General features: G+C 42.4%; 1 protein-coding gene across 3 annotated transcripts in view; it reads right to left on the bottom strand.

Annotated features, from left to right (window-relative positions):
* Positions 1 to 25,930, bottom strand: part of ARHGEF11 (Rho guanine nucleotide exchange factor 11) — an 883,046-nt gene that overhangs the window by 93,060 nt on the left and 764,056 nt on the right. For all 3 annotated transcript variants that reach the window (XM_078670282.1, XM_078670280.1, XM_078670281.1), the window contains 2 exons: positions 10,812 to 11,048; positions 3,505 to 3,939 (listed from right to left, as the gene is read on the bottom strand). In XM_078670282.1, coding sequence (XP_078526408.1) covers positions 3,505 to 3,939; positions 10,812 to 11,048 — 672 coding nt within the window. The remainder of the gene's footprint in view (positions 1 to 3,504; positions 3,940 to 10,811; positions 11,049 to 25,930) is intronic.

The following is a 25,930-nucleotide window of genomic DNA, read 5'->3' as shown; positions in this document are numbered from 1 at the left end:
ACACGTGTCTTAGGGATCACTCATTAAAGTTTTTTTGATACCCTGTTAGTCACTTTTAATTTGAGAATTTTCACAACACTTCCTCCCCACACAACCAGCTCCGCAGTCTTTCTGGCGTCGTAGCACACCGAAGAGACACTCGGTCTCTTCGGTGGGGCCCGATGATGAAGCATGACACTGACTAGGTCGGTGTATGAGGGCTTTCATACTCAAATAGAGTGACTGTGATCCCACTCAACTAGAGTGACTGTGATCAATACTATCCACTTATCCTTTTGCTCCACATTTCTGGTAGTCGTGTACTTGACCAGACGAGACCTCTCTCCTTTTTTTGTTCTTTTTTTGTTGTTTGACATTTAACCGGGGACTAAGAGAGTGTCTTTGAATTTCCCTACCTCTCTCCTTGTTGATATATAACATTAAACCTTTACAACTTTTACATACCATGCACCCTGCCTTTTGGGCAGTAAAGCCTACTTAGGGGTCGCTTATTAATATTTACAAGGAAGGTTTCAACCCGTCACATGGGGTTATTTTGACACGGTTACTTTGCAGTTTGAAACTACACAGCCAGACAACACATGATAGGCCTGCAGTCATGTTTACGCTGTCACTGTATTGGATGGAACAATTTGCGATGCAGTTCACTTGTAACATTTAAATAACAAACCCTGAGTACACTTGGTATACTAGGGATTTAAGGCTAATTTAAATATGCTAATTAGGAGAATAACCAATTATAAAATGTTTTAGGAGTCAGAGGACATGCTCTGAGGCCAGAGCACAGAGACAAATAAAAACAGAAGCATCGGTCCCACAAAAATGGGTGTGATTGTGTAAAAAGAGGCATTTTTCTACACCATCCACATAGGATTGTATCAAACAAAGTATCTTTACAGGGACAGGATGCTCCAAGGGCATATGCTTCATAATTTGAAGGATAGATCCTACTTCAGATTAAATAAGGAAACTTCATCCCACTTCCTCTTGCTGATTGTAGCATACTCACATGGGGTCTAACCAGGGCCATTTTATCTGCAGTTTCATTTGATGGGTTAATGCCACTACATCATTGGGAGGACGCGCATACCCTGGACCCCTCGGACATACATAATCCGGATGCCTCGGACAATCAAACAGAGCATTTTCCCCCTTACCTTTCTCCGTCTCCTCTTCTCTGTTTCCAGACTATCCCAGAAGAGTACTGTGCTTTTAACCCTCCGGGATTTCCGAGTCATGTGACGGAGTCACGTGACTACCAGGGCTTCAAGACTGGAGACGCCGGAGAAGGGAGTCATTCGTTTGGATCAAGCCGCACCGCGAGTCAGGAGGAGACGCTGGTGAGGACCTTCCTGATACCGTCGCGACACGATGCAGGAACTGGGCACGAGGACTCGGAGGACCCCGGAGGAATCCTGCCACGCCGAAGGAGCCGTCGGAGGAACAGACGGGCAAGCCAGACCCTAACTGACAACGCGACTCCAGCCACGGCTCAGGAGGGACGTGGCTGCACAAGCTACAGGGGCGTTTCCGACTTTCCTGGGGCCGCGCACTTGAGGAAGGCAAGGGAGGGGGTGTAAAGGGGTAACACCAACAATTTCTTTGTGGGCATAAAAGCGCCGCATACTACCGTCCGTCTGCATGAGCACAACTGGTGAAGGTAGTGGTGTTTAAACCCCTCCACTCTACACCCCCTGGCTTCACGCGACACTTGTTACAAACCCAGTCCATTTCCCTACGTCCCCTTCTTTGTTTTTTTTGTTTCCGGACATGTTCCGGCCTCGTCTACACGGACTTACATGCTGAAAGCACCAACCACGAGGGCCCTTCAACTGAAGATGTATCTGCAGAAGAATAGAGAAGACACAGTGACAGACTACATCTCCCAGAATCCTTTGTGTTGTCCTTTAAATAAACCTTACCAAATACAAACCACCCACATTTGTCCTGGTCTGCTTCTCCACAGCGCCACAATCATGCAGACAGTAATTCTTCTTCTTTACAGATGGCACCCCTACCCCAATTCCTACTGAGGTGTGCTGAAAAACACTTAAGTGCCAGCTCTGTGATCTGTAAATGTGGCACACACTTCTCAAGCTGTCTCCACCACAGACCTTGCTCTATGGTGGGAACATCACAGTTAGAATTAATACTTGCAATCATGTACGCCTTCGTGGACTCTTCCACATGCTAACTCCCTCTTCAGAGTCCTCACAGAGTAGAACGTGTTGTTCCAACAGTCAAGGCTGTTAGTAGATGCTGAATGTTCTAAGTTTCGATTTTAATATGTATCTGTTTCAGAATCACATAGAGCAATGTTGGTGAGCTCACCATTCCTTGAAGTTGGTTAATTACAACAGCTTGTTCCTGGTGTCTCTGCAGTACTTAATCTTATATCAGCAAAGTGTTCAGAATCACGCTGTCCGGTTCTGCTTCTTGACATGAAACTTCTTTACATTGCTGCCCTGTCATTACAGATTCCAGTGAATTGGAACATACAGATTTTCACTCTGTCTATATTACACACACAGTTCTTCACTAAGTTGATCATGCATTTCTGTCCAAGGACATGAATGTTGTACTAGTCCCTCTCATTACTGAAAAACCTCCTCCAAGACTTCTCAAAATACAAAGACAAATGTGCACACAGGCAAACTGATGAAACATCTGCACTTGTCCATCAGAAGAACTGGTTGTTTACGGCATAAGTATTCACTCAACTGTCCCACAGCGTGTTTATTTGGTAACAGCCATGAACTCTAGAGGAATTACTATGTTCAAGAAATATATTTAATGTAACATACTGTAACACCAAGAACAAGTTTGCAATCGTAGCTAGAAGGGGTATTATAGGGTCAGCAAAACTTTTGAAGAACTTGCTCTTTTCCAGTAAAGTAGTCTGAACCACAAAAACAAGTACTATGTTCAAACAAGCTTGTATCTCTGTACATTTGCTCCAAACCGGTCTCTGGATGAGAGTGGATCAATCATTATTTACATCTCTAATCTAATATAGAAGGAAGCGATACGTTCAAGAGTTAACACGATGACTATCTTCTACAGAGGAAGCCCTTCATAATGGCTGCCAGCCAAAGTAAGCTTTTTTAAATAAATATCAAGCAGCAAACTCTAGGCAAGCAATTCATTGAAAAAGTACTGTTATTATTCTAGCCCACTATCTGATCAGATGAGTTAGCCTGTGAAAACCTCACAGCCGCATTTTCACAGTGTGCCACAGTCAACTCAGTCTTGAAGTTGATCAAATAACCAGTTTTGATTGAGGGATTACACGTTACCAATATAAGGGCACCTTAAATAGATCGTTCTAGCTCCCAAAATCAACGACCAAACCAAAATTAATATGCAACATTTAAGAGCAAAAACCACTTTGGAAGCAAAACGTATAGGCCATTACTATCTTTGATCCAAAAGCATAAGAGTCCTTGTTGCTTACAAAATTAGAAATCAAATATCAAGAATACCAAGCATAATTTTGTGTGTTACCTTTGCGCACTACTTTAAAGCTGCCTCGTCCATGCGAACACCGCTCCTCCAAGAGTACCTGTGCTTCCAGTGGTTGAGACTCTAGATGCAGATTCATTCTCTCTTGTTGCTGGCACTGCTGCCTTCCCAAACCCGTATTGTTCATGTCTCTTAAGTTAAGGAAATCTACAGTATCTATACGAGTCCTCCAGCTCTCAGAGCTGCTCTCTGAATCTCCTTGGGTGGAACCTTCAGCTCCAGCTGGATAACACCCATCTCTAGTTTCTAACCGTGTATCCTGATGGAATGTCACAGTGTCACACGGGTGCCCCTTCCCTCCAACCAGCGAGGGTGTGGGGGTCAGGTCATCCTCAGATGCGAGTTCCAAATCCCTCCCAAAGTCAGAGTCACTGTGTGGTGAAAGGTTCCGCAGAATCAAATGTCGTAGACTCATAACTGTAAGAAAAATAGACCATGTGAGTTTTTCTCCAACTGTCAAACATAAGATATCCATATTATTCTGCTTTACACCAATGCTACTTATAAATACTTCAGAAAAATAAGGTTTAGGTCATATGAATTGTCAGACAGGATCAAGAAAACATGAAGTAGTATATACACCAATGACATTACAGCTACACAGTTTGTGATAGAATAACATGGTCACTGGAGATTACGAAGAGTAAACAGGCAATTATATGGACCCCATTTGGGAAGTTTATTTACAGGTCTATATCATGAAATCCATCAGCGAGGCATCCACTATTAGGAAAAGACTGAGAGTCTCAGAGTTAGCGGTATTTGGCATGAACAAGGATCGAGCAACTCAAGGCACACTTACCCTTTAGGTACTTTGGAGAACTAGATGTGCCCTCAATTTTATAGTTTTATAGTTTTTCCACTATACTTTCAAACACAAATGGTGTGGAGAGCTGATATAGACTCATCCCACCAATATGATTTAACTTTATATTTTTTGTTAATAAAACTGACGGGAACTACTTTTACAAAGACTTTCCTCAAAGCTGTTAGTTCATAGGGTACTGCTATCCCAATGTATTTTACATTAATTATACTATAGCTGGAACATGTGTAGATGCAGTCAAGTTGAGTGACAACTGAAGCACAAAGTGACACCGTCTAGGTTTCATGGGTACTGAGAAACAAAGGTAGGGTATTCAGGGTACGAGAATGACACTCCACCATGGTTAAAAACAAAGAAGAAGAAAAAAAGGAGGTTGACATTAATAATTTAGTATTTCTGGTAAGTGCTGCCATGAGGATACCATTGAAGGCAAAAAACCAGGTATAACATCATTAAATCACTCAGCTGTTTCTATACAGTGTTACATACTTCCATAATTTAGCTATTTTATATTGTTTTGTGTTAAAGGGATTGGGATGTTTGAATGAGTGAAATGGAATGGAGCACTACACAATATTTTTAACAAATGCAAAGAAGTCCTTCTGTTTTCATTGCACGGTGCTTCATATGGAGCTCTGCAAGTAAAAGTTTTGAAGCACTTACACATTGCAGAGGTCAACTGCCCAAGACAATTGCATGGTCAGAAATAATCAAAAAGCTCATGGAGAAGGACAGAAAATGACAACATAAAGATGCTCTGAGACAACGTTCTCCATGAGGACCACCAGACCACAAGCATAGAAAAGGAATTGAAAAAAATCAAAATGCTGATGCCTTCCAAACAGTCTATGATGAAAGGCAATCCTTAAACCATACCTCTCAACACCCTCATCAATTTAGGAAGAAATCAATTGATGTATTTTATTATTTTTACACGAGTCAATTTTAATTTCTCTCTTTTTCACATGTAAGCCACATTGACCCTTTAAGGCTCACTCGCACCTAATTTGAAATTACCACATTATTTTGGTTTCCTCATAAATGTAATGTGTTGTTATAAATTTCTAAAGTTTCATGTGATTCCTATCAACATACCGACACTCCTAGATGTGTATTCTGCACTATATAGAATTAACACCAAATCCAAAACTAAATTGTATAATATAGTCTCCTGATATAAAAAAAACTATTTTACAAGACTGTAACCATATTAAACATTATATAATGCTCTGCAGACATAAGGTTTGTACCAGGAAAAAGAACTCCCAATTATATATTGAACATAGGTTTGGGTCTTCTATGACTTTCTTAAGTTAGGAAAACATTTTTTCTCAATTTCCAAAGACCCATTCTCACTCCCAAGACAATGAAGTCTATGATATTTCTTAACTCGGCAATCTAGACAAGTTAACATTTTCTTACATAATAAAATAGGGACAAAACTTAAGAAAAGTGATATAGTAAACGTTTTTGGAAATGATGCCAAATGAACAAGTTACTTACCCCCAGTAACTCCTTTCTGCTAGAGACTCTATATAACTGCGATTGCTCGACTTTTGAATACTTTGAATACTCCCCCACGAGCCAGACTGGATCTGGAAAATCATCAGCAGTAAATATGCGTGCTGGAAGGTGGGGCCAGCAGTTCTGCTGTGTCGTCATTCCGCGCCAGATGTGACATGTGCGGGCCTACATACTTTTCACCAAAGTGTGCTGACATCAGTTGCTTTCTATGAAGAATCCATGACTACAGTGGTGGAGTCAATCAGATTGGTTGTGAACAGTGTGCAGATTCCAAAATATAGATTTTTTTATGTAAAGAGACCAGTTCACGGAACAGGAAGGTGGGAGGGTCATGGAGGAAACTGCAGTTAGATAGCATCTCTTCCAGAAAAAGTGTTACCGAAGGTAAACCACTTGTTGTCCAAATAAAGACTTTTAAGCACAGATACCTCACCTTTTGAATAGATAACCAAGTTATTCCTCCTGGGTGTTGGGTCCATTAACTGATCAAGTTGAAAAAAAACCTTAAAGACCGAGTCATCAACGTGCCCTTCCTGGCAGACCAGATTGTCTAGGCGATATGCCTTGCGTACCTATTCTGTGATGCCCAAGTCGCAACCTGACAAATGTCAAGTACCAGTGTCCTATGTGCCAACGCAGTGGTGGAAGCCTTGGCCCACGTAAATGAGCTTGCTAACCCTCATGAGCTTTTTTTGGCCACCTTATAGCAAATTTGAATGATGTGTGCGATCTAGCGGGAGATGGTGAGTTTCTGCACAGCCTTGCCTTTCTTTGCTCCACTAAACCTGATAGACTGCTGATCGTCCACACGTAGTTCTTTGGAGCGATCACTGTAGAAGTAGAGTGCTCTATTCAGATCTTACTAGTGGCGTTTCTCATCCTCCTTGGAAGGGTGAGGTGAAGCAAAGAAAACCAGAAGACTGATGTTCTTACCAACACGAAAGGGAGTCAACTACCTTTGTAAGGAAGGAGGCTCAAGTCTTCAGAACTAGCTTTATGCATAGAACGTGTTCAAGGGCAGGTTAGCAGAAAGAGCCTGTAACTCGTGTATCTGTAGCCCCGATGATATAGCGACTTGAAAGGCATTCTTGACAATACGGAGGGCAAGAGGACACCTGCGTTGGAGCTCAAAAGGAGCACACATGAGGAATGTGAGGACCAAACTTAAATCCCATTGGGGCAGACCAAACACAAAGGGGGGAGCATATATTGTAACCCTTTAAGGAAATGCATCACAATAGGATATTTAAATAATGATGGCTGTTCTGGCATGTAAGAAGGCTAAAAGATCAGATGGGTACCATTTGTCAGTGCCCAAATAAAGGCCTTCGCCTTGGAAAGGGACAACACAAACAACAGAACTTTGGACAGTTTGTCATGGATTGGGTCCATCTGTTTAGTAGCGCCCAAGAACAAAAACATATTTCAACGCAAGGTGTATACAGCTTTGGTTGAGGGATGCCTGGATGCCAAAATGACATTCATGACTTTGGCATGAAGGCTGAAAGAACTCATCTGTCACAGCTCACTCTCCAAGCATGGTGGTGTAGATTGCACAGTTTCTAGTATAGAACCCTGCCCTGCTCCTGCTACAGGAGATACTCCCCAAGAGGCAGCCTGATAGAGGGACAAAAGCTCAAGCCCAGGATTTTGGGATACCATTCTTTCTGTGCCTAATTTGGAGACACTTAGGTGTCGGTCCTGATCTTCTACAGAACTCGTGGCATGTGATGTATTGGCCGGAAAGTGTACAGAAGTTCCAAATTCCAATATACGTGGATCGTGTCTCCAGGTGAGAAGCTCCAACGTGCAAAAGTGCTGACTTGCATTTTCTGCAGTGGCGAAAACTTCGAGCGAGGGATCTCCCCACTAGCAGAAAAGAATAGAGGGGCAGCTCCATTTGTAGCTTCAAATCTAGAGCTGCAAGGCTTGATGCCTTGCAGATGTGTGTTCAAGGAACCTGCCAAGTGGTGTGTCACTAGAAAACTCCCTTGCCGACCTAGCCACACCTAAAGATGCACAGCCTCCATGACCCCCACCTAGCCCTGCTTGTTGCAGTACCACATGGCAGTACTGTTGTCCGTGAGCACCAGCACCGGCTTCTCTTTGATGGAAGGCTTTCAACAGCAAGAGATAGGTTTCAGCTCCAGAAGGTTTATATGGAACCGGGCCTCTGCTGCAGATTAGATGCAGCTTATGTCCACCTTTCTGAGATGGCCTCCCCAACCCAGAAGCGATGCATTGCTCGCCACTGTGAGTTCTGGGTGGGGAAAGTAGGCAGGTCTGCTGCTGACCTAATCGGGGATCTGCAGTGACCACTCGTGTTCTTTTTTAGTCTCCTCTAAAATCTGGAGTCAACCAGAAAGGTTCCGCTGGTGCTGTGCCCACAGGGTCGTCAGAGCCCGCATATGCCATATGGCGTCCTTGACCAGCAAGATGCAGGTTTTCAGTCCCAACAGCTTCAGAGTCACCCTCACTGAGATCCACGACAGAGGTTAAAAGATTGGGATCATAGCCCAAATGTCACTGACCCTGCTCTCGATGGCGAAGGGGGGGGGGGGGGGGGCATAGGCACACAACTACACCTTGCCCAAAATGGCTCAGATGAAGGACAGTTTCATCGAAGTAGTATGTTGTGACTTAGGCACATTGATAGTGAACCCCAAAGTTGTCAGGAGATTCACCGTAGTCTGGAGGAGGTTGATGTCTGCCTGGGGCAAACCCACCTTCAACAACCAGTTGTTGAGGTAGAGGAAGACCGGAAGGAAATAGTGGGAATAATAATCATGACCAACTTGTGGCACAAGTATCTTCTCAATGGCTCTTTTGACCAAAACCGCCTGCACTTCCTGCTGCATGAGCGACAGGTGATCGATCCACTGTCATTTGAGCTGTGGCCCTGCTATCTCTGAAACGCACCAGGGCCAAGTTTGCTCCATCTCTAAAAAGTCAGGAACCGTCAACCAGCATTTCCATGAGATTGGCCTGAATAACCTCTGAAAAGCCAGTCAACCACATCCAGGCTTACCTGCGAATGGCTACACTGGTGCGAATAGCCCTACGGAGGGAATAAATGGTATCCAGTTCACAGCGGATTGTGAACTTGGCCACATCTCAACCATCTTGGTTGGCTGTGAATCAAAGACCCAGGCTCCTTGCGGGACAGGGGCCAACATTTGGGCCATGGAATTCCAGAGAGCGTGAGAGTAGCAGCCTAACAGGCAGCTGGCTTTCACTAAGCGAAAGGCCAGACTAGTAGAGTTTAAAAAATCTACTTACAATAGGTCTCTATTCTCTTCAATGTCGAGGGAGTAGTGGGAAATGAGTTTGGGTTAACTCTACTGGCCGAAGACTGCACCACAGTGTTCTCAGGAGTAAGGTGTTGGGTGAGGAAAGCTGAATCCCCAAGTGCTTGGCGATGGCGTCTTGCGATCTGGTGATGCACAGGTGGACCTGAGCAGAGTTTGGCCCAGGTTCCTAGTAGTATATCAGTGATAACCTCATTGAATGGGAGTATGGGCTCATAACTCTCCTGTCCAGGTTGCAGCACCTCTGAAAGAACATTGGCTTTTAACTATCTGAGAGTGAAGTTGAAGATCACGAACCTTTTGCTGCCCTTTGCATAACCATGCAAAGGAGGCACTGTCTTTCTTAGCAGGCCCTGAGGAGGGTGAAACTAGTCCAGTGTTTGGGGAAGTATCCACACCACTGCCATCTGGGAGATCTTCATACTGGGGTAAAGCAGGGTGATCTCATACCCAGCATCACAGCCCTGATTATCGGAGTCAATGCCAAATGACTCATGAAGGACATGAGCCCTTCCAGCAGGTAGAGGCATTATGTTGGAATCAGGAGTGGGAAAGGTGTTGAGGCCTCGGCTGAGACTGGGACAGTGCCGTCTTGGCTGTTGTCGTCAGGGGTCGTGTTTCGGCGTGCGCCATGGTGTTGTGGAGGGAACCGGTACCAGCGTCGGTCCAGAGCCCTCTGTGGATTTAGAGGGCCTAAATAACAAAGTTGGATGACCCGCCCACTGAAATCCGATTAGGTGAGTCGGAGTGAGCCGCTAATGTGCAAAAAAAATGCAACATGGCTTTGCAGAGTCCTCGATTTCCTGCAGCATCGCCAAGGGCCCTAGAAATTCCAGTTATCTCGGAGCAAGGATCAGAATCTACTGAAAAAGAGCGACTTTGGACGGCAATCTGGAGCAACAATGATGCCCGCATGTCTCCTCTGGAAATTAAGTGTGGCTGGAGGGTACCGAGTCGTACTTGGACTTCTGGTGCTTCTTCTGGTTTTGCCCAAGGATTTCAATCGTGAAGACGACCGGTCACAGGAGTGACCTTGGGAGCGGGACCAGGCCCTATCTTTTGAACTCAATTGATCTCGGCACACGTTCTTGAGGTGCGCCGGCACGAAAAGTTTCACTTTTAAGTTGTGATTGATCTTGGAATGCATCAAGGCACAGTCACTGCAGGTCTTTGGAATTGTGGTCCGACCCCAGGTACCATAGGCATACCACATGTGGGCCAGTCACAGACATTTGTTTGCAATATTCCCCACAGGGTTTAAAGTCTGTAGATTTGACAGGTGACATATATGCTTCAACACTGGTTTTTAAGAAAAAATGTTTGAGGAAGTGTCTCAATAAGAGGTTGCTCTGGATCTACATCAGTTGACGTGGGGAAAATAAAGTAACTGAAGTCAGAGCACTTGACTGTCGCCTATATATAATGCCCACACACATCATATCCAGGACGACATTGACACGGTGCGCCGAGCGCCACCTGCCAGGGCAAGTGCACTGCAGAAGAATTTTCGAATCAAGGTTAATGCCTGGGGAGTATTGAAATGGTGAGGAATCAGTGGTTAGAAGTCTGTATCAGAAAAGCACATACATCGACAAAGTGCAGGTAACAATATACGAGTGATCTGGACTCACCATCCTCAAGTGCAGAGTCTGCTAATCCTCCTGTGAATTCGGGAACCCGAGACGAACTCAACGTATCCCACTGAGGGAGATTTACAAGACCTTCCTCTGTTTCCTGTTCTTCCAAAGGCGCAGTCAGCTGAGTTGGCGTCAGAGGAGCCTCTTTGCCTTCGTTGCACCCGATCTTCGGCTCTTCCATTAGCACTGGATGTTTTACTCGTCTCAGAAGTTCTCCCGAGTTGTGATCATCTAGACATGTGAACAGCATAATGGTTAGAAAACATTTTTTACAATGAGAAAGTTGCAGTAATATTTCTGTAGAATCATTCCTTGGATACAGGACATTCGAACAAAATATGTTCTTATACATTAAATGGTCTCAAGGGGTGCAAATCAGCAAAACCCATAGAAATTGCATCAAGAAAAACTGCACTAATTATGAGAAATATTGTTAGTTTACAACCAAGCAGCCACATTATGATGCTTTAAGGACTGTCAACATTAAATGAAAGAATCTCTACTATTTGCTAAAAAGCTGTCAGATAACACAATCAACAAAACCATTTTGGTGGGATATTATGAGATAAGCAACCAGAAAATGATTTTTGCGTTGAGAAGCACTCGTATGATTTTGCCTTCTACTCTGAATATCACTGCCTTTTTCATTATGCATTTAATTCATACCACTATTTCCGTTTAAATTATTTTTCTTTCTTACCACATGCTATGAGTTGAATTTCTGACAGGTGTATAGGCTTTAGCTGCTCCGAAAGGGGCAGAAAGAATACAGAGCACAAAATGGCAGCAGTTATTAACCTGGAGCCCATCAAGCCTACCCAGGGGGTAACTGACCGTTTAGAAAATGAAATAATATTACTAGATTAATAAAATCTATATACATAAAAAAGGAAAATGTAAAACTGAGAATGTTAAAATGTTCTGTAAATGTCAAGGAATTTAAAATTGATGGTTAACAAATTAAGTTGGAATCCAAAGATTGAATTGTGGGAGCAGTAGAACTGCAGCAAACTGTTTCTACTAAGGACGGTTGCTGGCTCAACTGATACCCTGGTATGCGCTGACAAAAACAGAGCTTGCGTTAGCAGTGAAACAAAAGTGTTAATTTGGAGTTTAGCACATTGCTTCATCTTTTAGAAATTAACTTCTTTCCACTTAAAATTATGAATTTAGCGTTTTTGTTTGTTTGTGAATTAAATAATCCCTAATTTTGTGTATTTTTTTATGTATTCTATTTTGTGTATTTTTAGGGTCAAATTGTAGATCTTGCTTGGGCAGGCGTGACTTGCTTGCATTAATGGTTCAGTGAAGCACTACACAAGCCAATAATTAATAACCACTGTTCTATGGAAGTATATGCACTTCACACTGTCTTTCATTGTGACTAAACCCTGCTCACAGTGGCATTAGTAAACTATGCTGTGCCTCTAGGAATAAGACAGCAGATGCAATCAGTCTAGTCTCCTGCACCCATGGGACAATACTAGATACCTTGACTCTCTTATCAGCCCTTTAACATGCACCACAGAGCAAACTCTATGAAGAAGTTAGCAGTACAAGACCAAGTGCATCCGTTTCTAAAAGCCTTCTGGAGATGTATGCTGAGTAACCGAGAAAGGGCTGGAGCTGAAGTCTTCTCAGACTATTCTATGCAGCCAGCCGCTTCTCCTTCTGTGTTATACTTACATCAGCCGGGACTACGGGAGACCAAAGCAGGTTCAAAGCGGGACACTCACCGAGACCAAATTGGGACACCGGATGAGACCCCTTCCGAGCCTCGATTAGCTGCCAAATATCTTAATATAGTGTTTTTTTGGCACGTGTCTGTAAGTACGCTGACACTCAGACCACGCACCTTAGCGCGTGTGTAGGTACTTCACTTTTTTCCACATGGCTGTTTTCACCTTTGCCACTCACTAGTCTTACTAACCGGGTCCTGAAGAAAGGCCTTCCATACATTCTTTTACGGGCTGAAACATGTAGACCTCATCACAGCCAACTAAAGGTAATAATCTCCTGGTAGTTACATAGTTGCACCACATATTTTTTAACCATATCCTGAGCCGCCATTAATAAATTCTACAGGCAAGGGTCCTCAGAGATATTTTTTTATTAATTCACAACACATCAAATATTCACAAAACACCAGCTCAGCTGTAATCAGTCGTCATAGCACAACAGGGGGGCACTCGGCCACCTGGTTGGGACCCCAATGATGAAGCATGACACCAATCAGGTTGGTGTGTGAGGGGTCTTTTAAGTACACCTAATGGGTCCATGTACTTACCAGACCTAGTGATTGTAACACGTACTTGTAGTGGGTTTGTCCAATTTCTTTTCTGGTCCAGTACCACTGAGGCCTTTACACTTGGTCCTGCTGAAATGCTTACTGGCCAGTACTCAGGGAGGGTAGTGACATTTAGTACCATTCCTATTAGTGTAATAAAACTAGATAACCATGTTCCTCCTCGACTGTCCAAGGATAGTAATCTCTAAGTGCTCCAGGAGGTGGATGGAGGTTTGGATCTCGGATAGTTTATAACACAGTAATACGAGACATTAAACTCAACACTCAGTCAAAGCTGGTTCATAAAAATGAGTGGCTCAAGGTAGAAATATGCTTCTGGGTTGAAACAATCACTAAATAAAACCGGTCACTTTTACTTCTGAATTCTTTTTTATTAAAACATCTTTTACTAGTCTTAACAAAGGGTACAAGAGAGACATAATCCAAAAATTAGTACATATACATTGTGGTCACAATATGGTTAATAAATAAAAGCAAAAAAAAAAAAAAAAAAAAGCAGTAAAAAGAAAAAAAGAAAAACTGGGAAAAAAATGATAAGGATGAATCATCTGCATTGTAATACAATATATAGGTAAGATCAGACAAAGCAGTGCCATGTACGATCCAGTTTTTGTAAGGACCATATACCTCTAACCTTAGCCAGTGCTCATTCCCTCTCATACAGATCTTTCATGACTACCCACCACTCACAGAACAAAGGGGTTTGGCGAGATCCATGCTCTTGCTATGCAGAGACGAGCTGGCACTAAAGCGATAGAAATGAAAGATCTCAGCCCTTGGTTAACATCCTCTTTGAGACCTAATATAATCTCCTTATTGATAGGGTGGAAGTCCAAATCCAAGCAACTTCCAATAGATTGGATTACTCCCCCCCAGAAGATATCAAGCATGGGACAACTACAAAGAATATGCAGAATATTGGCTGCTGCCACCCGTATTTTGGGCATAGTATCTTATCTCCCCCATCTCCCCGTGTCGTTTGCCCCCAATTCACAATCTTTTCAGGGGTGTAGTACAGCATGCCAGTAGTACGAAATTGTTGCAGTTTTAAGCTGGTAGAGTGAATAGATCTATCTAAAATATCTAGAGTGAAAACAATTTCTGCAGGAGCTCCCCAATAAAAAAGGAGGGCTGCAACACCCCGATTTTAAATTATATTTCTGGGCGGCATTTTCAGGGCGTCTACACAGCCTTCTAACTACCAAGAATTCATGTTTTTGCTTTTCCCTTGTACTAGGTGCGGACAGCAGTATGTTTTTGTATAGGATTAACAATTCAAACTATTACAAAAGAGTCCGATTTAAGACTGTCAGGGACATGGTAAGTATATGGCACGAAATTCATGACTACTGCTGGTTGTCCCCCAAAGACCTAGCGCCTGACTCCCATCTCCCGCTTTGGGATAATCCCATCTTTCCGGAAATACTTCATGACCCTAATGCTCGTCATTTGGCAAGTCATGGGATTGAACGGATTGGGCAGCTGTACGATCTTAATGGCTTTCATACTTTTGCGGCCTTACAATTTACACAAACTCCCTCAACTTTAAAAAAAATGTTTACAGCTATGGGGCTATTTTTTAAGATGAAAGTGGAACACATACCATATGCACATGACTTACTGACCTGCCTTTCAAATCTCAATCGGAATTCACGAATCAGCACAATGTATTTACAATTTTATCAATATAAAAGAGATGATAGCCTACGGTTAGCTACCAAATGGAGCCAAACTCTGGATTTACGTCTGAATTCTGACTCCTAGGCCACAATGGTGATGGATAATTTGATCAAAAGTAACTGCAGCTATAGGGGTGTTAAGTTGATCTTTATGGTAAAAGTCTACCTCATGGAAATAGTATGATGTTTTGATGGGGGTATCGACAGGATAGTTAGTACAAGGTAACACTCAGCTTTTACCCACTGTCTATATTTAATGAAAAGAACTCATAAAAAAGCAGATAATCCACTTCAAGTACCGGTCTCCTTGCTGTCTGGAGAAAGGAGCAAAGAAGTAAATATATAATTAAGATTCTGAAATTGATGATTTTGACACACATTTGTCAATAAGTGTAATGCACTTCAAGGCTCTGGGGCAGAATATGCCTGTGTCTCATCTGAAGAAGTATCCTTCAGAAATTATCAGAGTCAATGTACATATAGGAGCACTGTAGAGGTGGAGATATGTGATCATAGAGCGGCCAACTTTGAAGCTGCGGAACTAGGTTCGGGTCTGGCAGGAAGCTCAAGTATCCTGTGATTCTGGGCAAATCCCTTAATCTCCCCATGCTTAAAGTCGAGTTTGCGCTATATAAAACTGCAACAAAAAAAAAGAAATAACTTGATGGAGAAACCATGGAGTATGAACCGTCACTGAACTCTTCCCGAAATACACAGTTTAGGTTAATATAGCTTCTACATCTAGGTGGTGCAAAAGATTGTGTCTGAGGACCTATTTTTAACTTTACTACCAGTGACAGTAACTGCATGAAGCATGAAGGTTAAAACCTACTATTTAAGGCAGAGGAAGGAAGTGGTGCCAATTCAGTTCTGAAGGAGCAAAGCCATTTGCCAAAACAAACCGATGGACTGGGAGGGATAGGTTTTATCACGAATTACACAAATAATGGAAGAGAAACACCAAAACTCAACTTGTTCTCAGACTCCTTGGTCTTGCTTTCAGCTTAAACAAAACTCAAAATGAAGGTTCGAACTGTAGAATGATCAAACCTCAAACAATAGTAATTTTTGCATAGAATTTTATTTATTCTTTATTTATAAAGTTTTATATAGCGCAAACTTGATCCCGAAGGATATCAGAGCACTTTACAATTTAAGGCAAAGGTAACAAATCAGAACATTAGTCTAACATTGGGAATCTAATGGGCATTGACTCAAGAATGGTATCAACATACACTGTCTGGAAAAAGCGTAAAAAAAGTGAGACCCAAACTATCCCCAATTGGTTCCAATTCCTAGATCTTAATTGTCCAAGGAAATGAGTGCTACAGAGAATAATCTAAGGACTGAAGAATCCTAGGTGGATCAAAATGCTAGAAAACTTCCACTTCTCAGTTCTGGCCTGGCAAAAGAAAGGCAGCAAAATAATGAAGCCAAAACCTGATACACATATGCAGAAACTGGGCCAGAATTGAATGAAGCTGAACTGTTTTGACTAGTACCTCTCTTGGAAGCAGTAGCATTCTTCCACACTGATGATAACATCTGGGGTAGAAGATGATAATGCATGATGCGTCGACAAAGGGTCTATTGCAAGGTGTATTGAACATGTAAAAGGCTGAAATGAACAAGTTACTAACATTTGGTACACTTACGTGGATACTCTAACTCCAGATTTCTCACTTTACAGTACTACCCAGGAGGCTGACTGGATCTGGAAACTTTTCTGCAACAGTGCTCCTGAACCCCGCTAAGTGAAACCATGGGGTTCCTTGTTGGCTCCATACCACCCTAAAAGTGATAAAGTGGAACCTCACATAAGCACCATCGTTTGTGCTGATGACAGTTTCTTATTTTTTATTTTCCATGCCCTCAGATGTGGAGCATCAACAACTTTTGGTAAAAGTGGGCTGAATTCTAACTTGGGACCTTTTTAGATGTTAAAAAGTAAGCCACTCCACAGAACAGCACTGGCGGGAGAGCAGTGAAGAATCTGCAGTTATATAAAGTATCCACTTGAAATGTGTTATCAAAGGTAAGTACTTGTTCTTCTGATGGATACTTCTAAGCACAAAATTCCTTATGCTAGAATAGATGGCAAAGCAGTACCTCTCAGGCGGAGGGTCAGTGGAGTGGACTGATTCCAAAAAATCCAGCAGGGCAATGCAGGCACAGTGCATTCCCGCCAGTCCTGGCTGTCAAGGCAGTAATGCTGCATGAAGGTAAGCAATGATGACCACATCATGGCCTGGTAAATGCCATGGACAGGTACGCTACGAGCCAATGTTGTGGTAGCTGCCTTAGGTCTGGTAGAATGAGCTCTCAGAGCTTCCAGGGGCTGCTTCTTGGGCAGTACATAGTAGAACTTGACGAAACGGACTATCCACCTCAACAGGGTCCTCTTCCACACAGACATCCCTTTCTTCACCCCACAAAAAGCTGATTGGTCACATGGTGTTCCTTGATACAATCAATGTAAAGGCTTAAGGTGCTTTTGCAGTCCAGTTGATACAAACTCTCCTTTTTGGATGAGGTGAGGAAGAGCAAAGAATGCTGGCAAAGTGATGGACTGCAAGAAGTGAAAGGAAGTGACCAATTTTGGCAAGAATGCCACCCGAGTACACAGCATCAATTTGTCTTGGAAAAAGGTGGTGTATGGCGATTGTAATGAAAGCACCTGGAGTTCACTCGCAAGACGAGCTGACACAATCACAATGAGAAAGACAGTCTTCCTAGTCAGGAGACGCAGTGATCAAATATGCATCAGTCAAAAGGGCATACACCTCAGAAATGTCAAAATAAAGTTATGGTCCCAATGAGGTACCACAAATGGCTTTGGAAGCAGCATGCGTGTCCAACTTTGAAAAAAAACTCATCACAACAGGTGTTTTAAACAAGGACGGCTGACCCAGTAAATGTAGAAAGGCCCAACACACCCTTAGATGTGCCCACTCCAAGACTATGTTGGGCCAAAGATGAAATAAACAAAAGGACATCCGACAGGTTTGCTTGTAAGGGACTAGTTTTACAAGACCCACACCAGGCCACAAAGTTAATCCAGTGCCCGGCATAGAAGGACTTTGTGAAAGTTCACATGGGAGAAAAGATGTAATCGCCACTTCAAGTGAGAGATCAAATGCAGTCAGTTGCCGCTATTCAGTCTCCATGCATGTAGGTGTTGAGAACTGTTGTGATTCCTTTCTATTATTTTTATGAACCTCTTAATTACCTGCTATTTATTGTTAATGGTATAATTCTACTATAATTGACATATATGTATATTAATATGATGTTAAATAACATATCTTGATCCATTCCCTCCTTCTCCTGCTCCCTTGTGAACTTGGAACATTCCACTACCATTGTCGGTGCTGCTTGATAGTTACGACAGTTACTGGACATTGAGGTTGTGTATAGAAGAGATTCAATCTTCTGCTCATCGTTACAAGTGTTTTGTTTTAATTTCAACAATGGTGACGATTTTTTGGAAAACGGAACCAAGTGTGCAGGAGCAGCAGCACAACCTCAACCCTGATCGCCATGTCGCAGTACCATGTCTTTCCGTGAACCTTGATACATAGTAAGCGGTTAGCAGTTGGTGAATGACACACATTCACATCTAGGCGAGAGATGTTGTTTCAGCATACGCGTGTTCAAATCATTACTCTGCGGCAGCGTATCAGTATGATATTAGTGAAATTAAGTCCTCACATGAGGTGAAGATTGTGTATTCTAAGCCTTGAATTAATGAGGGAATAGTTCTTGTGTGGGGTGTAGCGCGTTAGCATTACGGGGCTATTTACGACCATCAGCTGCAGGAGTAAATCCTCGTGAGGTGGCACCGCCCAGCTTTGAGTCATAAAGTACTTGTCTGGTAAAGAATACCTTTATACTCTTTCGTACTTCCTGAGACACTACGGCGTTGGCATAAGTATCGGAGACCGGAGTATCCAGGGTTGCTAGATGCACGCAGCAGCCTCAACAGCACTCGAGATTGCAGCAAATGCAATCAGCAGTTATCGGAACACGGCGGCGATCTATGTGCGTAGCGAAGCTGAGAGATCGGACAAGTAGTCTGCATGTATTTTACGATTGAAGTGTGCAGGCACGTTGAGGGGTGCAGCATTGTAGATTTTCACCCTGTGAGTTATACCACAGAACGTGCCAGTGGGTGTGCGCAGAAGAATCGCGCTTTAGGCCTTAGGGAACTTCACCTGGTTTGTGTATGTGGGCGACTAGACACACTGTCTTAGCCGCCTCTACTGTAGGTCTGTGAAATGTTTTGACAAATTGGCCCATCTGTGTTGTTAGGAAAGCACTTCAGAAAGACTTATCAGCACAGCAAATGCTAAGCGCAAACATTATGTGTCTGGATATAGTGTTTAAAACCATAACCTGAACAAATTTTAAAATTGGAATGCGTACCTATGTATATCGAACTATAACGGCTGAATGATGGTTCTGGTATTTAGCAGACATTAATGACTAACAATGCAATGTGGCATAAATTGTGTTTTAACAAGTGAGACAATCTAAAGCTGCAATGGTCTCAGAAAATAAAATCTAGGGAGGCTGATCTATGTGGTAGCCCAGTTAAAACATGTTCTGCAATTCTAGATCCAAATCAAAATCCTGGAAGAAAAGCACGCTTCTTTTGGAATTAATCAGATACATTTGTAATGCATAAAGTGCAAACAAATGATATGGATGCCAATGTTTGTCAGTGTGCACATATATACAAGCCAAGTAAAGTAGCTTGATTCCTCTGCAAGTAAGGTTAACTCGACAACACTAAGAGATAATTCTCAGAAATACAAGAGATTTGAAGGCATAAAATAAAGGAAGAGATGGTCTGTTAGCTTTCAAAGATGATGCAGGATCCGGATTAGTATTTGCCTGTAACAAGTCATATTCTGATGCCGTAAATATTGCTAATGTAGCAAACGTTGTTTGAAGGGAAATGATGCAGAAATCTTAAAACTTTCATGGAAGGTTTGGAGATGACTGTAGAAATCAATCAGTTCCGGAATGGCTTCTTGTTAAAATGATTCTTGATGGATCCGACATAAGAGATCAGTATTAATGTGAAACAGCCACTCCCAATATAGCGTTGGTTATTTCCGAATTACTGATGTTTAACAGTGTAAGGAATTGTACAGCGCTCTGATACCCCATGGGTCATGTTTGCGCAATATAAAACTTCATAAATAAATAAATAAGGAATTCAGAACAGAGTCTTCTTTAGTTTCTCGACATAACCGCAACAAAGGAACTCATCTGTCCATATACATTGCTCTTTCTATCCACAGTCAAACGAGAAATCGAGAACTTGTAGACAAGATCCTTAAACTAGATATTTGTATGTCATATGATAGGGTTTTGCAAATATGTGCTGACTTATCAAATAGCATTTGATCACTGTATGAGAGTGAACAAGTTGTGTGTCCAACAAAGCTGAAGTTGCAAGTACTCACTAGTGAAAATATTGACAACATAGGTCACAACCCAAGTTCCATGGCAGCTAAAGATTCCTTAGATGAAACAGCAATAACGGACACAACACTCAGAATGCGAACTAGAAGGACTGATTGTGATATTGTGGTGATTAATCCTAATGTAGCAACGTCAAAACAGATTTCAAATCTTCCAGTACTGTATTCAAATATCGAGCCAACTTCAATGACAATACAGATTATCACATTCTATTACTAGCTGTAGTAGTTGATCTAACTGATGGCTGCTAACACCAATGAATATAAATGGCTTGAAAGAGTGATGAGTGGAAATATTTCTTCTGATGAAGGCAGATCTTTGGCAACATATCATGCATCATTGCTACCACCTATCAATAGACCACTGTCAACTACTGCATTGTTACCGCTGTTCACAGAAAGTGCTCAGTCTAAATCTATGGTCTTGCATTGCATGAAATTATTAAAGAGCCTGTTTGTTATCTCATCCTGGACAACCACCTATCATTTCATTGGACCAACCTCTCTTTGCCCTACTAAAACAAATCCATTGGGATGTACCACATTTATATGGTGAAGATAAATATGATGTTGTGATGGGGAACTTCATATCGAAATTACTTTCTTTAAAGTGCTTGGAGACTGACTTTTGAACAGTGGATGGACCAGTTTGTTAGTGCAAGTTGACACCACTACCATAGGAAAAGCTCATTGCTGTTTGCACTGTACACTTTACAGAGGAAGGCTTATCAATGTTATCTTGAATCTAGACAGTCCCATGACGAAATAAGGGAGTTTTTGAACTTGATTAAGTGGAAATTGCGCGAGAACCCACACTTCCAATTTTGGGCAATTGTTATGGATTTTCAGATACTTGTACTTGCGTTTGCTCATTCAATTAGAGAGGGTAATTTTGATTTGTATGTACAAGTACTTGATCAAATGGTTCCATTAGTGTTTGCTATAAATCATAGTCATTATTGTTGATGGCTGTCTGTCCATATTAGCGACCTACACATTCACTCAGAGTTACGTAAAGAAATGTTTGTTGTCCATAAAAACAACCGTGCATACTCCTCAATTGCTCAAGATCAAATTCATGAGCAGGAAAATGCCATCATCAAGGGAGATGGAAGGGCTGTAGGACTGATAAAAAATCTAGGAGCTTTCAGAAGATGGATGATATCTGGGCCAGAGATTTCCAGAGTTGTAAATACATTTGAACAAACATTCAGGAATGTAAAAAAAAAAAAACTTTCCCACCATGAATAAATACCTAGTCTCCAAAATCTTTCGCAAATCTCTACTGTACACAATTGAGGATTTGGTAATTTGTTTATGGAGGAGAGCAGTGACCTGTTCAATCTGGACAGCAGCTAAGTTATGCCTGGTACAGTTATCACGTCGGTGAAAACAGCACCTGAAATTGGTGGAAAGCAATATAACTCCTATTTTCATAAGGTGTTGCAAACGTGTTAGAAGCACTTAATAGATACAATACCAAGGATCAGACTTCAATTACTCAGCACCAGCCTACATAAAACTTCTGAGTCCAAAGACAAAGTATCCTCCTTAAAAAGTCATTATAATCTGTTTGTACAAATATATATTAGGTAAGAAACAGTAATTTGGAAGAATTTTTCAGGCATGAGAATCAGTCTTTTCTGCCATCTATATCTGTGAATGAAAAACACAAAGAGAGAAGTCACAGCTATTGGACTGCAGTGCCGGAAGTACCACCATATGCAACACTGCTTTAGCGGCGTATGTTTATATACTAGATGGTGCAGATATAGTAAATATCCTACTAACTAAGTCTTGTTAAAGATTTGATGATTATTTATCTATGATAATTTATCTTTGAGTGATCTATCCTTACGAAAAGTGAGCAAAGGTACAGTTGAAATATCCTTACCTCTCACCGTGTCTGTCTTGAGGATGGGCCAATTTCTCTTTAACATCCCCCTTAAAGTGTTGGCATCATCCGAATAGGTGGTTATCATCCGGAATTTGCCTACATCTCTGTTATTCTCCGACTCAACCTTTTCTTTCACCTTAAGAAGTTTTTTTGTGGGAATTCTCTGCACTTTTTCTAGAGTGGTTACAAGTAAATTTTTCTCATACCCTCTAGCTAAAACCTGGAAAGATATCCCTCCGCTGCTTCTCTGAAATCACATTCTCTTGAGCAATTAAGTTTGAGCCTTAGGAACTCTCCGTACGGTATACTACTAATGAGTTTGGGAGGATTGTTACTTCCGGCATGCAAAATGGAATTGCCGGCAGTAGGCTTCCAATAAAGTCCTGTCTCCAAAACTCCATCCTTCACGAATACCCGGAGATCTAAATAGTTCACTGTCACTGAACTGATTTCATGAGAACATTTAAGATTCAGTTCATTACCGTTCAGATATTGGATGAATTTCTCAGCTTCCTCGATCGACCCCTTCCCTGTTATTCTCCGACTCAACCTTTTCTTTCACCCTAAGAAGTTTTTTTGTGGGAATTGTCTGCACTTTTTCTAGAGTGGTTACAAGTAAATTTTTCTCATACCCTCTAGCTAAAACCTGGAAAGATATCCCTCCGCGGCTTCTCTGAAATCACATTCTCTTGAGCATTTACGTTTGAGCCTTAGGAACTCTACGTACGGTATACTACTAATGAGTTTGGGAGGATGGTTACTTCCGGCATGCAAGATGGAATTGCCGGCAGTAGGCTTCCAATAAAGTTCGGTCTCCAAAACTCCATCCTTCACGAATACCCGGAGATCTAAATAGTTCACTGTCACTGAACTGATTTCATGAGAACATTTAAGATTCAGTTCATTACCGTTCAGATATTGGATGAATTTCTCAGCTTCCTCGATCGACCCCTTCCATACCAGGAAGAGGTAGTCGATGTATCTATGCCAGGCTACTATTGCATCGACCCATCTTCCATTATTTCGGGTTAGGTCCACCTGCTCATCGCACCAGCCCACGAATAAATTTGCATAGCTGGGGGCGAAGCAGGTGCCCATTGCCGTACCCAAGATTTGTCTAAAGAGATCTCCTTGAAACAAAAAGATGTTGTTCAGTAAACAAAATTCAATAAATTCAATGATCATATTACTATGTTCCAGGAATTTTAAGGGTCTCTTGTTAAGGAAGTACTTTATTGCCTCAATTCCTTGGCTGTGGTCAATGCATGAGTATAAGCTGGTAATGTCTAATGCAATCAGCATATATGTAGGTTCCCATTGGATTTCACTGATCAGGATGATGAAGTTGTTCGCATCTTTTATGTACGATGCCAGTTGTAAAACTATTTGACAAAGTAAGTGGTCTATATAGGTCGACAGATTCTCGGTGAGCCCTCCTTTGGAGGAAACAATAGGTCTCCCCGGTGGATTCACTCTGTCTTTGTGGATCTTGGGGAGTTGATAAAAAGTAGGTATAACTGGATCACTGTTTCTCAAAAATAAAAACTCATCTGTGTCCAACATTGATTTGTTACGCAACTTGTCGATCAGGCTATGATACAATTTAATGCTTTTGTTGTATTGTTCTTTAACAGCCTTCTCATACTATCTTGTGTCATTTAGTTGACAATGATTCACGGAAATATTGTTCTCTAGTAAGCAGCACAATATTCCCTCCTTTGTCCGAAGGTTTATATATAATTTCATTATCCTTGCTGAGATTTACCAGAATTGTTTCTTGTTCTTTAGTCACGTTTTTCTTTGCTTTGGGAGGTTTGTTATTGCATCTGAATTTCACAAGGTCGTTCAGTACAGCATTAGGAAATGAATCAATCGCATCGTATGGCATTTGTGGATTGAATTGTGAAAGGGGTTTGAAGGCAGTAACTGGTGCTTCCTGTTCAATGCCCACCATCATGGTTCTTGTTGTCACATCCTCACAGTGATTTCGCTCGTTCTCTTGTTCCAAACGCAAATCCGCCAACATTTCAAGCATACTAAGATCCTGGACTGAGAGAATATCTGTGTCCTTGGCTTGCAATTTAGATTTTAATCGTCGTGCCAATTTTACTGTCGGTTTCAGCTTAAAGAATTTGTGTTGTTTTAATTTTCGTACAAATTTGAAAAGATGGATTCTTGTCTGGGTGAATTCAAGGCAATCATTGTCTATGTCTATGTATAAGTGACGTAAAAGAATTAGAATGGCTCCTCGCAGTGATCAAACTAGACACTGACGAAGGATTTTCCGAAACGTGTCTGCTTGCTGATTAAAGTTACTGATATGACAATCCCTGTGAGTGCTGTACTCTGTTGCTGTAATTGCGGAGTTTGGGAAGCGATAAATAAATATATATATATATATATATATATATATATATATCTAGATATATATATATATATATATACACACCTACTGGCGGTCGCCAGTAGGTAGTTCTAGTTAGAACCTAGTTTCCATTGTATAATGAAGAAGGAGGTGGCTTAGTTTTAAAAAATAGATTTCTCCCACTGTCCCAATTAGATGTGAATGACTGACTGGAGACGATCCAGTGTCAAAAGAGCTTTCCCGGCATGGATGTGGAGGCTGGACAGGTTAGGGTGGAGGACCGTCCCCTGCTGCTGCAACAGAAAATCCTCCCAAAGAGGCAGATGGATCAGAGGATCGATGCTCATACTGAGTAGCTCAGGATATCAGACTCTTCAAGCCCAGTCCGGAGCCACAAGAATGACTTGGCCACGGTCGCACCTGATCTTCTTCAGCACTCTGGGCAGAAGTGGTATAGGCGGAAAGGTGTACAAATGTCCGCAACTCCACTCGCGACGAAAAGCGTCTCCGAGCAAGTGCCGCCTTGGAAATTCCAACGCGCAGAACTGATGACATTGCGCGTTCTCTTCGGTGGCGAATAGATCTAATCAAGGCTCTCCCACTGCAGAAAGAGACCTTGCGCCACGTCTGAGTGCAGACGCCAATCGTGATCCATCAAGCACCGGCGGCTGAGTTTGTCCGCCCGGGCGTTCAGAGAACCTGCCAGGTGTTGAACCACCAGGATAATGACCTGATGTTCTAGCAATGTCCAGAGGCGCAGAGCCTCTTGACATTGGGTCTAGGACCCCACCCCGCCCTGTTTGTTGCAATATCACATGGCGGTGGTGTTGTCCGTGAACACCGGCACTACACTTCCCCGGACAGAGGGAAGGAATGCCTTCAGTGCAAGTCGGATCGCCTGCAGCTCCAAAAGGTTGATATGGTGCCAGGACTCCGCTGGAGACCAGAGGCCTCTGATCTCCGCCTCTCCCAAGTGTCCCCCCATCCCAGGAGGGACGCATCCGTCACCACAGTGTGCTCCGGTTGGGGAAGGGAGAGGGATCTGCCACTGACCCAATTGCGATTTGTGAGCCACGGCTGCAATTGTCGTGCAGCGCCCTCCGAGATCTGAACAAGATCGGACAGGTTACCCTGATGTTGCGCTCACTGGAACTTCAGGTCCCACTGCGGAGCCCGCATATGTCATCTGGCATGTGTCACCAGCAGGATGCAGGAGGCCATCAGGCCCAGAAGCAAGAGGGTCATCCTGACCGAAACCCAGGACAGAGGCTGAAAGATCGGAATCATAGCCTGAATATCCCGGACTCGCTGTTCAGGAAGATAAACCCGAAAAAGGGTTGAATCCAGAACCGCTCCGATTTATTTATTTATT

This window comes from Lissotriton helveticus, chromosome 12 (assembly GCF_964261635.1).
Source record: "Lissotriton helveticus chromosome 12, aLisHel1.1, whole genome shotgun sequence".
Classification (NCBI taxonomy): Eukaryota; Metazoa; Chordata; class Amphibia; order Caudata; family Salamandridae; genus Lissotriton; species Lissotriton helveticus.
Note: the sequence above shows the minus strand (reverse complement) of the source record. Positions and strands in the feature narration are given on the sequence as shown.